Source organism: Thalassophryne amazonica, chromosome 9, assembly GCF_902500255.1.
Source record: "Thalassophryne amazonica chromosome 9, fThaAma1.1, whole genome shotgun sequence".
NCBI classification, from domain to species: Eukaryota; Metazoa; Chordata; class Actinopteri; order Batrachoidiformes; family Batrachoididae; genus Thalassophryne; species Thalassophryne amazonica.
This window is the reverse complement of record NC_047111.1, coordinates 22,716,639-22,732,474: the sequence shown is the minus strand read 5'-3', so window position 1 is coordinate 22,732,474 and position 15,836 is coordinate 22,716,639. Positions and strand designations below refer to the sequence as shown.

The 15,836-nt window shown below is 40.7% G+C and overlaps 1 protein-coding gene across 1 annotated transcript in view; it reads right to left on the bottom strand.

The window, feature by feature from the left end:
- The window catches only part of LOC117517906 (rho guanine nucleotide exchange factor 12-like), a 107,130-nt gene extending 91,774 nt beyond the window's left edge, over positions 1 to 15,356 (bottom strand). The window contains 1 exon segment of the mRNA XM_034179041.1: positions 14,778 to 15,356. Coding sequence (XP_034034932.1) covers positions 14,778 to 14,809 — 32 coding nt within the window. The 5' untranslated portion in view covers positions 14,810 to 15,356.
- Positions 15,357 to 15,836: the final 480 nt, after the last annotated feature.

Below are 15,836 nucleotides of genomic sequence, written 5' to 3'. Positions count from 1 at the left end.
ATTTCAAGCTGTATTCATTAGCACTACCCATTTAAATATGACTGAACATGATTGAAGCTGTTAAGACTACGAACACCTGGATGTGACCACGCAATGACGGCGATTTGGGGAACTGGGATGAAATTTTTGAACAGCTCGAAAATTTCACCCTGATTTCAAAAGTGGTGCAGATGATGTCCGTAACTACTGCGTATGCCAAATATGTTCAAGATGCAGATCCACCTTGGATTTGCTGTGGCGACCACGAATGCAAACAAGGGAGCAGCTGAAGGGACTTACTATTGACAAAAGACGGATCAAGGAGTTACTGCAGTGCTTCAAACCACAGCCCAATCTGCTATTTGGAATGAAAGCGGAAGGAACGGCGCACTGCGCACCAGAGATTTAACTACAGAGATAACCACATGGCAGTCACATATATTTAGCCTGATCTATTGGATGCCATGTTTGACAACTGGACAACATGGTTTCACTTTAAATATTCGTCAGCGAACAAATATACTGAGAATAATTTCCTCCCAAAAACCTTTTTTGGGCAAATGCAGATGCATTGTCAGTAAATGGACTGCATTATATAGCGCTTTTCCATTTGCATCAGACGCTCAAAACGCTTTACAATAATGCCTCATATCCACCCTGAAATCAGGGTGCTGCCACACAACATGTTCACTACACACCGGGAGCAACTAGGGGATTAAGGACCTTGCCCAAGGGCCCATAGGTTTCGGTCAGGCTGGAATTTGAACCAAGTATCCTCTGGTCGGTCTCAAGCCCAATTTGTGGTGCATTTTTTAACTTCTGTGCTCGGTATGTATTCTCTTCTCTCATCACTTCACCCTCGGGACACGAGCTCACAATCTCCAGCATGGGAGGTGGGCACTATGACCAGAAGGCTAAAACCCAGGCTCTGGCCGTTGTGGCTAGAGAGTTGTTTAGCTGTCGGGGACTGAGGTTTACTGACTACTACATGCACAGCGAGTCCTGCTGACCTCCATCACACATTAGTGGGAAAATAAGTCTCAACTCATTTCCTACACCACCGCCATATCTGATGTCATTACCACAGGGCGATACCGAAGAACACAAGCATTTCTTGAATTGTGACAAGATTTATTCAGTGGTATTCTGAGGAAAGAGATCCTGGAACACACTGAACAACCTGCTCCATGGATGAAATAAGTGCAGGTGAGCCAAAAGTGAGCCATAAGTGTTGGGGGCCAAAAATCGGATCGTGAGTTATCTGAAACCGAGAGTTAATTTAATCTTTATTTAACCAGGTTAGTCCCATTGAGATCAACACCTCTTTTACAAGGGAGACCTAGACAAGTTTCCAGTCTTTGGATATGGGGGGAAACCAGAGCACCCAGAGAAAACCCACGCAAACACGAGGAGAACATGTAAACTCCACACAGAAAGGCCACCGGTGGGAATCGATCCCATGACTTTCTTGCTGTGAGGCAACAGTGCTAACCACTAAGCCACTGTGCTGCCCAATCAATTAATCAAGTTGACCATAAAAGTATACAGTATATTATACATTCTAATCCAATTACATTTGTTCTGCAAATCTGATTGGTTAATCATGTGAGATTTCAGACAGTAACATATCGCGTTTACCATAAACGACCTTATGTGTGTGGCTCTGTGGCACAGTTTCCTTGCATCCATAGTGAAGGTGGCACCCTCAGCGTAGTGGCTTTCTGTGTGTGTAAGCAGTCATCCAACTTGACGAGGGGGGGGGGGGGGGGGCACATGCCTCCTAGATGATCCATTAGTCCAATTAACTGCACAAGCCATATTATTACAGATATTTGTAATAAACGGCTCAAAGAATTCGGTCAAGCTAACACATTATGTAATGCCAGTGGTGGGTACAGATAACCAAAAAATTAACTTCAATAACAGATAATCCGATAACTGAAAAGTTATCTTTAATAAAGATAAAACGATAAACCACCCAAAAATGTAGCAGAAGTTACAGATAACCGATAAATTCCAGTATTGTCTCTGGTACAGTTGCAACTACTAATAAACTGAATTTGAGTTTTAACACCACGATCGCTTCTGGTAGTATTAAAAGTGACAACAGACCCAAACAATGAGCCCGCACTTCTGTCTTTGAACATCATGCCCCCTGCTGGAAGCTCTTGTTTACTACATGGCTTCCAGCATAGAAGCAAGCTGAGAGCAGCCGCAAAGCCCAGCTCTCTACCCAATCACAACGCTCCGGTCAGGCGGAGGTCTTGGAAAATAAAGCAATGCTGAGTTATGGTTTGGTATATAAATAAAATGAATACTGATAGAATAACTACATTAATGTCAATTCTGTCATTTGTACAAAGTTAAAATATAACATATATCTTTTAATGTTGAATAATGCACTAATTTTGAAGTTTTGTAAAAAACAGACAGATCGCAAAGGATTTTGGGTAAAATGTGCCTCTTCTGCTAAACACTGATTGGTTATTATGTAAACCAACACGTTAATGTGACGTGTTGGTGTTTACAGATAAATGTGCTTTTGTAAAATATTCCATTTTTTTATTTGTAAAAACAGCCATTTTTACGGAGCCCTGGAAGTGTCATCGCAAAATGTTTTGCATGTGGAGAGAATGTGCGCTCATTTTATTATATTGTGTGCTCATTTTATTATATTGTGCGCAGGTTTTATGATGTTGGGGGCACGTTTTATTATATTGTAAAACGTGCACTCAATATTGTCTTGACACATAAATGTTGGCTATTCGCCCTACTGATGTTTCAAATCCCGCAAAACCTCGGAGAGTTCGCCGCGCTGCGAGATCTCAGTAACATTGAGAACTGCATTGAGACGCTCTGATCACACTGCACTTTAACCGCTGCACACAGACAACACCATCAACATCGCAACATAAAACTATTTTTATATTGTGCCTAAAACTCTTGTGAATATATTCTCTGGGTTTATAGATGTTGTTATTGCGTTTATTTTATGTAAACATGCGAGAATCACAGGCTGTCTCTCCGTTATTTTCAATGGGAGCTGCTGGGAGCTGCTGCGAGCTACGCTCGCTTCCTGATCATGTCGTTCTGGGGGAAAGTGAAGTTTGCTCTTTAACGTCTTGATTATTGTTCTTTACAACACTGTTTGTCCTCTTTGTTCCAGACTAATATAAATAATAAGTCTGAAATTCAGTTTGCATTCATTAAATTTCACACAGATTAAACGTAACAGACACAGATTATTTGTTATAATTGTTTTAGCAAGTTTTCAGGGTATCATGCAGCAGTCTCTTATTAACGTGACAAAAAGCATTAAAAAAATTACATTTTTGTAGTATAATATTCTTTTACAACTGTCATCGTGTTGATTCTCTATATGTTGTTTGACTGCAGCGACTCTCTGGCACGCAAGGGATTATGGGATATGTCAATAGGGCGAATGAACACTACTGGCCAGTAGATGGCAGGAGAGACCTTGAAAACTTGCCAAAACAAAATTCCAGATAATCTGTGTCTGCTACATTTAAGATGCATGGAATTTAATAAATGCAGACACAATAACAATGTCTATAAACCTAGAGAATATATTCATGAGAGTTTTAGGCACTAGAGTTTAATGCTGCTGTCCGTAGAGCCTGTTCAGAGTGTTTCAAATGCATTTCTCATGTCGTGAACGTACTGTGCTTACCCTATCCTACCCATAATGCACTGCTGGGCACAGCATATATCCACACTAAAACTTTAAAAATTAGGGCATTACTTTAAAACTAAAACATATATCTGATATTTTGACTTTATAAAACTTCAGACATGACAATTTAAATAACTTGTCCGACATTAGTTTGGTTAAAAGTTGAACCATAACTTAAAAATGTATGCCTCTGGATGACTTGGGTGATACTGCCTGCATTTCAGTATGGGGTTAAGAGAAATTAGGTGGTTTTTTTTTGGGACCAGTTCTCCTTTGTCTGCAGAGGATAGAGCGGTTTCTTCTTAAAGCAGCTCTTCTCTGTTTTGCAGAGGGTAGAACTACACACCAGCTACGAAACATTTAACAAGTAGGTGCTCAACTGATTTTAAGTTTTATGAATATTTGTTGCTGTTCAGCATTATTTACCACGTTATCGGTCTAAAAATTATCAGACAAAAATTTAACACAAGATAATTAGTCCGATAATGGTTTGTAAAGTTATCTAAAAAGATAATCCGATAATGAAAACATTATCTTTGATAATTATCGGTTATCGGATTATCGGAACTGTGCCCACCACTGTGTAATGCTAGCAACTTCTACAAATTTATGTAATTTTCAAGACACATGAATGATTAAATCAAGTCGAATCACTGCTTTAAGATGCTCACCTTAAAGTCACAGTTTAAAAATATATTTAAAACATAAATAAGTAAAAATAAATGTACTTGTTTGTGTTTACTGGTGGACTGCAAACCAGCTATAGAGGTACATACCGCCACCTACTGTATGGGAGTGTGTGGAATCATTCTAAGTCAATACAATACAGAATGTGAAATAATAAAATGAAAAATAAAACAAAACATATAATAAATACCTTAACACTATTCAGAGGTAGCGCATGTTTAAAAGATTGAACAGGAGTCATTTATTCACAGGCCGAACGTCATCACGTTGATGCGCCGATTCCAATAGTGTGCTTAATTTTTTTCCTTTAAAACACTAAAAACGTGGTGACTACTCTTCACCTGGACCAAGATGAGTACATCTGCTCGTTTATCATAAAATGCACAATCATAGTGATATTTTGTATGTCTGCCTCGCTACATGAATTTGCTGGAGTTGATAATCTTGTCAAAAACACCTGCTGTGAGAACAAACCCAAAGGTCTTTGCTCCGGGTCAGGTTTTATGATGGGAGGAAACCAGAGTGCCTGCACAGGCAGGAACTGAGTTTGATGGAACCAAACCCATGATGACCTTCTTGCTTTAAAGCAACAGCACTGCCCACTGTGGATTTGTGCTACCAACATAAACCCTCAAATAACATAAAACACTATAAATTAAATATAAATTTTAAAGTCCAAACGCATGTTCCAGTCCAGAGTCCTTTTGTTTTCACCCTTTTTGGTCCCATTCTTTGGGTGTCGTGCTTTCAGAAGGCTTTAACTTCTTAACTCAAAGTTTATGTGGAATTTCTGATGGATGCTCACAAAATTTAATTACACAGAAGAGACTCTTTTGTTACAACATGGGGTCAGCGCATCGTCATTCTTCTGCAGAAGGAAGGACAAAAAGAAAAAAAAACATCTAATGACTTGTTTGACTTTCCGAGGAAGTCATGTGTGCCATTATTTTGGCGTTTCCTCACTCCTGATTACTGAAGTTTAAAAATACACAAGTGACTTATGTGGACTGGAATGTGAAAACCTGAAAATCAACCGTTAATATAGCTGCAGCATTTCACCTTGTGAAGGTTTTAGAAAAACACACGCCTGCCCAATAATGCTTGGGGCTGGTGCCAAACACTAACAAGCTCCAGAGCCGCACAACTTCATCAGCAATCGTTCTGCTGCTAAGAACCGCTGACAAAAACCGCTGGTATTTTTTTTTTTTCATTTTCTGTCTGCAATGTTCAATAAAGAAACATATTATGTCTTTAATTGTGTTGCAAAGGTTTCAGGTTTTTGCCTCCTTAAACTTTAATATTCCTGCCAGATCAGTTGCAAAAAGGTCTAAAACTTTTTTTTAAATGTAATTGTGTAAATTCAAAAAGCAGCATTGCTCACATTTAAAAAAAATTCAAGTATAGATCTGAGATTAAACTGCGATCTTTTGCTCTGACACATTTTCACTCTTCAGGCATCTCACAAGCACAAAATAAAAACATTTAAATTCTCTGAGACGGTACAGCCCGACTGGATTTAATTTCCTCGGTTAAATTTTTTTGATTTTCTTTTCCATTTGAAAAATGTCCTACAGGAGCTGAATTTAATCAACATAAATATTTAATTTTGAAGTCATGCAACTTGACCTTTTAACAACAACACAGAATATTTTCCTGTCAAACTTTTTATGAATTAATTCTGAATGATGGAACATATTTTATATATAATGCTGTGTTCACATTCATCTTTATTCAGTGATGCTTCTTCAGTGTCATTTAACACTTAAATATAAAAACCCACTTTTACAACTGCTTTTAATTTTGTGTGTGTGGGGTGGATGATGAATAATGTAATCCATGACGGTCAACATAACAGTCCGCCCAGAAGTAAAAAAAAAAAAAAAATTGCTCAAAATACAAACTTCCAATAATGGTACAGAATATCTACAACATTAAGTGGAAAAACAAGGATATTTTTTTTTTTTTTTTGTATTTCATGAATAAACAAATAACCACTAATAAAGCAGAGTTTTCATTATTACTGTCAGACATAAGAAAACAATATATCCCTTTTTTAAGGAAACACCTACATTTCAGACCCGCATCTGCCTGAACGCCGTAGCTTTTCTTATTTTTTTAACCCATTGTCTATATGTCGCTTTTGTGTAAGTCTCAGCCAGCTCATACCATAAATACAACTTGAAGTATAATATTCACAACTGTAAGTTTGTGCTTGTCAAGAGAAATTCTGTCCGTCCGGCAAACATTCACATTTTTAAAACTCAAGAACCGTAAAACTATTCATATTAAGAGGTCAAAGCCCTGCGTGCCCAAAAAAAAAATTTTTTTTAAAAATCACGCATTTCTGACAGTTATAAAATGCCCTTTTTGACTGAATTTTGGGTTTCAAGTAGGACATGTACTAAAAGCTCAGAAATGCTCATATCAACAAAAGCTGCTCAAATGTGTGGGAAGGTCTCAACCGTTTATCCTTTTGAGAAGTTAACGTTTTGGCAAAAATTGTTTGCTAACAGCCAAAAATCAACTTAGAATTGTGTCCCTGACCATTATGGGCAACATACTTGTATTAAATGTAATATTACATTTAAACCCACATCTTCAGGATAAAACAATTGATCAGTTGTCATCTTGTGTCTTATGAGACAATATATCCTCTCTGGTCGGTAACCATATCAATAATCACCTGTCAGTACCGCTGGTTCATATAACCTCTGTGTTTTGGGAGAACGCACAGTCACTTTCCTTACAACTCGTTAAATAGACCCTGTAATAATTTAATTTGAAGTGGCGACAGCTACGGCAGAAGTATCCCAAAAGATGAAATTCTACAGGAATGCTACAAGAAGTCCAGATCTACTACAAACATTTGTATACATGGGGGGAAGAATTTGAACTCAGCACAGTACGGCATTGATCAACCAATCAGAGGCATTTTGTCTCCCGCACCGGCAACCAATCTCAACTGAATAACACTATGTCAATTGAATACCACAGTTCCACGCAGTGTACAAACTCAGATTGCACTCCTGAAACTGACCGTGATTTCTGAACAAGTCTGTAATGCTAACATCCAAAATTACATCACCTTAAACGGTTTAGTGTTTTGATGGGGACAAGAGTTTAATCTTTCTGAAATGCAAAAACAAAATGTTTGGAATGTTGAACTCTACTTTTGCTTCCAGATGATGGTTTTGCACACTTTTGGATGTCTTGCCATGTAAGACCACCTCGGCCCAATATGGTCTGTGTCCAATTCGGAAACATTTCTGATTTATATGTCGCGTGGCACAGTATCAACTGACAGAATTTATTTATTTTACTATAATTCAATACACATACCAAAGTATGTGCATCAAAGAATACGTGGATAATGCAGAAAAGTGAAAACACATATTTCCATCATGGTCCACGTGTATCACCAGAAATATGATGTAAGTAATCATTAAATAGAAGAAAAACGGTTTTATTTAATTTTGTGCTCTATTAATCTGCAGTTCATGCATGATGTACTTGGATATGCCTCAAATTGCCTTTTCCCTTGGCAGACTTGAGGATTTAGGTATGGGAAAAATAACTTCAGGAAAATTCTTATGTTCTATTGAACAGGACATGTTCACAAGCTTGATGCCATAGCAGCTGATACCAATACACATGTAATGGATTAACTGTACATAAGGGAAGATGACGAAGAAGAGGAGGAAAACATTGCCACGAACAGCGGGAGAAGAAGAAAACTAGAAGGGTGGAAATGAGAGTGGGGACTTTGAATGTTGGTAGTATGACTGGTAAAGGGAGAGAGCTGGCTGATATGATGGAGAGGAGAAAGGTAGACATATTGTGTGTGCAAGAGACCAAGTGGAAGGGAAGTAAGAGCAGGATCATTGGCAGTGGGTACAAGTTGTTGTACCATGGTGAGGACAGGAAGAGAAATGGTGTTGGGGTCATTTTAAAGGAAGAGTATGTTAAAAGTGTGTTGGAGGTTAAGTGAGTGTCTGACAGGGTGATGAGTGTTAAGTTGGAAATTGAAGGGGTGATGATGAATATCATCAGTGCATATGCCCCACAGGTAGGCTGTGAGATGAAGGAGAAAGAAGATTTCTGGAGTGTGTTAGATGAGGTGGTGGAGAGTGTGCCCAAGCATGAAAGAGTGGTGATAGGAGCAGACTTCAATGGGCATGTTGGTGAAGGGAACAGAGGTGATGAGGAAGTAATGGGTAGATATGGTATCAAGGATAGGAATGGGGAAGGACAGATGGTAGCTGATTTTGCAAAAAGGATGGAAATGGCTGTGGTGAATACCTACTTTAAGAAAAGGGAGGAGCACAGGGTAACATATAAGAGTGGAGGAAGGTGCACACAGGTGGACTACATTCTTTATAGGAGATGCAAGCTAAAAGAAATCACAGACTGTAAGGTGGTAGCAGGAGAGAGTGTCACTAGACAGCATAGGATGGTTGTTTGTAGGATGACTTTAGAGGTAAAGAAGAAGAGAGTGAGAGCTCAACAAAGGATCAGATGGTGGAAGCTGAAGGAGGAAGACTGTTGTGTGAAATCTAGCAAGCAGGTGAGAGAAGCACTAGTTGGAGGGGAAGCAATTTTGGACAACTGGAAAAGTACTGCAGATGTGGTGAGGGAGACAGCTAGGGCAGTACTGGGTATGACATCTGGACAGTGGAAGGAAGACAAGGAGACTTGGTGGTGGAATGAAGAGGTCCAGGAAAGCATAATGAGAAAGAGGTTGGCGAAAAAGTTTTGGGGTAGTCGGAGAGACGAAGAAAGTAGACAGGAGTACAAGGAGATGCGGCGTAAGGCGAGAAGTGGCAAAAGCAAAGGAAAAGGCATATTGCAAGCTGTACAAGAAGTTGAATAGTAAGGAAGGAGAAAAGGACTTGTACCGATTGGCCAGACAAAGGGACAGAGCTGGAAAGGATGTGCAGCAGGTTAGGGTGGTAAAAGATGCACATGGTAATGTGCTGACAAGTGAGGAGTGTGTGCAGAGAAGGTGGAGGGAATATTTTGAAGAGTTGATGAATAAAGAAAATGAGCGAGAGAAAAGGCTGGATGATGTGGTGAGAGTAAATCAGGAAGTAAAAGAGATTAGCAAGGAAGACGTGAGGGCTGCTATGAAGAGGATGAAGAGTGGAAAGGCAGTTGGTCCAGATGACATTCCAATGGAGGCATGGAAATGTCTAGGAGAGATGGCAGTAGAGTTTCTAACCAGATTGTTTAATAAAATCTTGGAAAGTGAGAGGATGCCTGACGAGTGGAGACGAAGTGTGCTGGTTCCTATTTTCAAGAACAAGGGTGATGTGCAGAGCTGCAGTAACTACAGAGGCATAAAACTGATCAGCCACAGCATGAAGTTATGGGAAGCTAGGCTTAGAAAACAGGTGAAGATCTGTGAGCAGCAATATGGTTTCATGCCGAGAAAGAGCACTACAGATGCAATGTTTGCTCTGAGAATACTGTTGGAAAAGTACAGAGAAGGACAGAAAGAGTTACATTGTGTGTTTGTGGACTTAGAAAAAGCTTATGATAGGGTGCCAAGAGAAGAGTTGTGGCATTGTATGAGGAAGTCTGGAGTGGCAGAGAATTATGTTAGGGTAGTGCAGGACATGTACAAGAATAGTGTGACAGCGGTGAGATGCGTAGTCGGAATGACAGACTCATTCAAGGTGGAGGTGGGATTACCAAGGATCAGCTCTGAGTCCTTTCTTGTTTGCAGTGGTGATGGACAGGTTGACAGATGAGATCAGACAGGAGTCCCCATGGACTATGATGTATGCAGATGACACTGTGATCTGTAGTGAGAGTAGAGAGCAAGTTGAGTCTAGTCTGGAGAAGTGGAGATATGCTTTGGAGAGAAGGGGAATGAAAGTCAGTAGAAGCAAGACTGAGTACATGTGTGTGAATGAGAGGGAGCAGTAGAAGTGGTGAAAGTAGATGAGTTTAAATATTTGGGGTCAACTGTTCAAAGTAATGGAGAGTGTGGTAGAGAGGTGAAGAAGAGAGTGCAGGCAGGGTGGAGTGGGTGGAGAAAGGTGGCAGGAGTGATTTGTGACCAAAGAATATCAGCAAGAGTGAAGGGGAAAGTTTACAAAACAGTAGTGAGACCAGCTATGTTGTATGGTTTAGAGACAGTGGCACTAACAAAAAGACAGGAGGCAGAGCTGGAAGTGGCAGAGCTGAAGATTTTGAGATTCTCTTTGGGAGTGACAAGAATGGACAAGATTAGGAATGAACATATCAGAGGGACAGCTCAGGTGGGAAGGTTTGGAGACAAAGTCAGAGAGGCGAGATTGAGATGGTTTGGACATGTGCAGAGGAGGGACCCAGGGTATATAGGGAGAAGGATGCTGAGGATGGAGCCACCAGGCAGGAGGAGAAGAGGGAGACCAAAGAGGAGGTTCATGGATGTGCTGAGAGAGGACATGCAGGTGGTTGGTGTGACAGAGGAAGATACAGAGGACAGGGTGAGATGGAAACAATTGATCTGCTGTGGCGACCCCTAACGGGAACTGCCGAAAGACAAAGAAGAAGAAGAAGGGAAGGAGAATCAAAAGATAACATCATCAGGTCATACATGCATTCATGTGGTACTTCATGCAATTACCGAGCATGTGTTCAATGACCTGATTTTAAAGGGGTATCAAACCAGTATAAGAGGAGTGCCCAAAATTCTGCTAACTGTTATATAAAGTAGAGATGTTGGTTTATCCACTCCTGCAAATTCTGTAAAAAGGGCTGATGGCGCGGGCCACCAGGTGGTGCTAAACTTCCTCAAAATTGGGTAAGTCCAGTACTTTGGCACCCCCTGGTGGCCAGCGCCATCAAAACCCCAATGTTTTTTCAGTTGCATCTGATAGAGTAGGGCCTATATTTGTTGATAGCAATGAAATCTGGTTGGGATCTTGATGGCGCAGAGGGTTATGGTCCTTTAAATACAGCCAATTTTGCAAAATGACCAGACTTTGAGCGCCCCCTATATTCAGCACCATCGATTCCCCAACCTAATATTTAGATAAGATGAAAGTTTGCCTCCATAGGTCAGGGCTTGACAATAAGGCAATTTATGCACTGGCCCACAGGGCCAGTAGAATCTGAAAGTTACTGGCCCGGATGAAAATATCACTGGCCCATACTTTCACGCCTGTGCCGAACCGGGGGGTAACTGATAAGAATTTTTTAAATCAACACTCAGACATTAGAATTGGGTTTCCTTAATGTAAAAACACTTGAAAACAAACACAAAATTCTTGTACTACATGATAAAAACCTTAAAGTGAGTAAACTTTGAAAAAAATGTCGGTAGGTAACTGATAGGAATTTTTTCAACACTCAGACATTAATACAAAAATAAATTTATTTCTTGATCATTTACAAAATTAATATGTTAAATTTCATAAACCAAGTTCCCTTGTTAATGTTGTCACCGTGGGGTTTCCACAAGGGCATACTGATTAGACTTTTAAACTGGCGTATGAAATCATACCACATTGTCTACCAGGACATGGTATATTTATACTTACTTGTTAGCATATTCTGGCATGGCCCTACAAGTTCCACAGAACACAACCTCACTCTCCTCATCACGCTCCAGCTATGGCCGTCTTTTCTTCCAGGAAGTTTGCCAAGTTTTCCTCACCCTTTTCTTCTCATATTCAGCATCAGCAGCCTTCCTCTTCTGTGCTTGTTTTGAGGGTGATAGCTGTTCTTTCCTTTGCTTTCCTGGTTTCTGCCCAGGGGCAGGAGGTTTCAAGAAATTCATAATATTCACTGCGCTCGATCTTGCTTAAGCGAAAATGACGCGTCGATGTTGAAGCGAAATTTGCGCCACATCAGAAGATGCGTCTGCAGACGAAGTTTGTCTGCACTTCATTGCCGAAGTGGTGCAACATGTCCTGTCTCTGGTAGCAGCCTGTGAGCAGGACGTATGTCTCTTTTGTCCTTTATTTCACAACTATGACAAGAGTTTTTGGAGGAGCAGCAGCCCCACAGCAGCGGGAGCGGAGTTTCTTTTTCTTTTTTTTTTCTTTTTTTTTTTAATTGTTTACATGTGCGCGCGTGAACGGGACAGTTGGTCCTCAAGTTGGGTCCTGCAGAGGCAGAAGGACCGCTGAAAGCAGCCGTCATCCACACGCAGCTCCTGCAGCAAATAATGATACTGCCTGAATTGGGAACGTCTCATGACGTTTGTCAGCTTTCCACAACAACTCGCTCCGTGTGATCAAGGTCCGTCATGTTAACTTGACTGACAACCGGAGCCGGCGAGCTGAATGGAAGCTCCTCCTATTTAATGACGCACCGGGGCGAATTTTCGCAGCAAAAGCAGAGCGACACACCGGGTGAAGGAGGCGCGTCCGTTGCCACGCGACCCCCGCGAATTTGTAGCATCTGATCGCGCCCGGTGTGAACGCGGCATTAGACTAATAAATCTGCCCAAAGCGATTTTAATTCTTAATGGCCCATACGGACCAGTGAAATATGAACTTCACTGGCCCGTGGTGGCCCGGAACATGTAAAAAAAAGGCCGTCGAGCCCATTAAGTCATTTGATACTTAAAGTGGCTTGGGGACTTGATGGTGCTGAATGTTACACTACTTGAAAGATGGGAATTTAATGAAATATCATTCATTCATCTTCTACCGCTTAGTCCAATTAAGGGTCACAGGGGCCTATCCCAGCAGTCATAGGGCGTGAGGCGGGGTACACCCAGGACAGGACGCCAGTCTGTCGCAGGGCCATAAACAGACAAACAAACACAGACACACCCACACACACACACCTACAGACAATTTAAAGATTCCAATCCACTTAACCTGCCTGTCTTTGGATGTGGGAGGAAACCAGAGCACCCGGAGGAAACCCACGCAAACACAGGGAGAACATGCAAACGCCACACAGAAAGGCCACGGGAATTGAACCCATGACTGTCTCGCTGTGAGGCAACAGTGCTAACCACTAATCCACTGTGCCGCCTAATGAAATATCAGTTTTGCATATTTTTGCCTTGAACTTTGATGACCCCTGGTAAGGTCACCATTTGTTTTTCACTCGAAAAAAAATTTGGGAACGTTTGTTTCTTGGTAGGTTCCATCTCCGAGCCATGTTTCATTGAAATCCGAGTCGGCTTGAATCACAGCCTGCCTGATCCTTAAAAAATTTGCTCTTAACAGTTTGTAGGAAAAACTCATTTCTCAAACATGAAGCACTTGCCAAAAGTAATTGAAAACCATGATTTAATTACTAAAGTTGTAAGAAGAAGAAGAACAAAAACATTAACTTGCCTTTATGTGAAAGCAGGGGAAAAGCTTGTAAATGCAGATCATTTAAAGAACAAAACAGTACACAACAGGAAGTGGCTATTGATATGGTACCATATTCCACCGTTTTCTAAGGCAGCCAATAACAAACTGCCTTGACGACTGCAAGATAAAGAAGGACATCACTGTGTCAAATCTGTGCAGAAGGCAAGACAAATTTCAAGCTCAGAACTTTGGGTTAGGGTTGAGGTTCAGGTTGTGCAAGAAACATGGTGTTGAGTACAGTACCATATCAATAGCAATGTCCTAACCGTGACAGCGTGACAACAAACATTTGTGTATCAGGTGTCAAACTGATTCCAGAAAGGGCTGAAAGGGTGCAGGTTTTCTTGGTAACCGCCAACTCCACCAGGTGATCACCTGAAGGAGTTAGTGGATACCAAGAAAACCTGCACCCTTTCGGCCCTTTCAGGAATCAGTCTGACACCTATGGAAGGGTGTTGGGGAGGTCCCCTGGATCAGGGTTTCTGTCAACCAATCAGATGGCACAGGGTTTGTCATGTGATGATGACCAGCCAATCAGAGGCATTCTGTCTCCGGTACCTGTAGCAGTGTTGAAAACAAACATGACCCAGCAAAATTATGAGACAGCAATTTAATATACTCAAGATGGATCTGGACCTTCAGATCAGGGTTCCGAACCCCAGACCGCATATGTACTGAACACATTCAAAGACATTTGACACAAGTTTCAAAGGCTTATCTCAAAACATATTCACCGTGCACCATCGTGCTAATAGCTTCTCAGAACCATTCAAAAGAAAGTTTGTTGCAAGTGTTTTGATTCCGTTTTCAAAGCTGTCATCTGTCCATGTGGAGAACTGCTAACGAGCTAATTTAATATTGCTATTTATATTGTGATTTTAAAGCCATATTTTGGTGTTATTTAAATGATTGCCTTTGTCATACTAATATTTAGAATATATCTTTGTTTAGTCTGTCACAAAGCGCAGTAAAATAAGAAGTAGAAACAAAAAAGCAAACAGAGGATACGGGGTGCCCACAGTTCTGGTGGTTGGGGCCCAGAACCGGTTTAATACGCCCCTGGTTCCACAGAAACAATGAATCGGTTTTTAAACTGAAATAAGTCCTACCTGTCAGTTAATGTGGACTGTGTGCCGTTCATTGGGCTTCTTTAAGGTTTCAGCGGGTTTCATCCAAAAAACATTTTTATACAAAAGTCTCTTTTCTTTCGTCTTCTTGGTGCACGCATCCAAAAAATATCGACGACTCTTCCAGCGGCTTTAGATCCCGTTATTCTTCATCACCACCAAATTCGAAGAAAATTACGAGGGGAAAAAATTATATCAAAAGTTTTCTAATATTTTTAAAACTTTCTCACATTCCTTCCAACTTCAAGAAGAGAATAACTTTATTTTTCCAACCGGAATAGTTACAGTCCAGGCAGGTTAAAACTTCGGCTGTTAAACCCGGAAAGGACTTTAGGTCGTGCTGTATTTCTGCTTTAATCCTCATTAAATCTCACGGCAGCAGAATTTGATTTTGTGGGGAAGAAAAATCTTCGTTCCGACCAAACAGCAGAAAAAAAAAGGAGGAAAACCCACCTCCTTCATGGTGCGTTCACGAGCGGCTCGTATATCACGAAACTACACAACCTGGTCAGAAAAATAGACACAACTGTACTACGTCCAACATTAAGTTGTGAAAAATCGAAATAAAAACGTTCTGATTTTGATTCTGCCGTGTTTGCTCAATTTAATGATTCGCTTTGAGGAGTTATGTTGTATATCTTTTCATTCTGTCCACTTAATGAACCAACAATTTTCACACGCTGTCTTCAGTCATGTGATCCTTGGCTACGCAACTAAACACGTGATTAACATCAAAAAGGAAAGATGCAATTAAAAAGAGAACCATATTATAGATCACCAGGGCGCCTGTTCAAATCCTACCCCTGCCACATTTCTCCATGTAATGTGGAGTTGCGTCAGGAAGGGCATCCGGCGTAAAACCTGTGCCAATTCAACATGCAGATCCATCTTGGATTTGCTGTGGCGACCCGAGTGCAAACAAGGGAGCAGCCAGGGACTTACTATATATATATATATATATATATATATATATATATATATATATAAAATGACCTGCATGCAATCAAAGCACACGACCATAAATGTTTGCGCAGATATTGC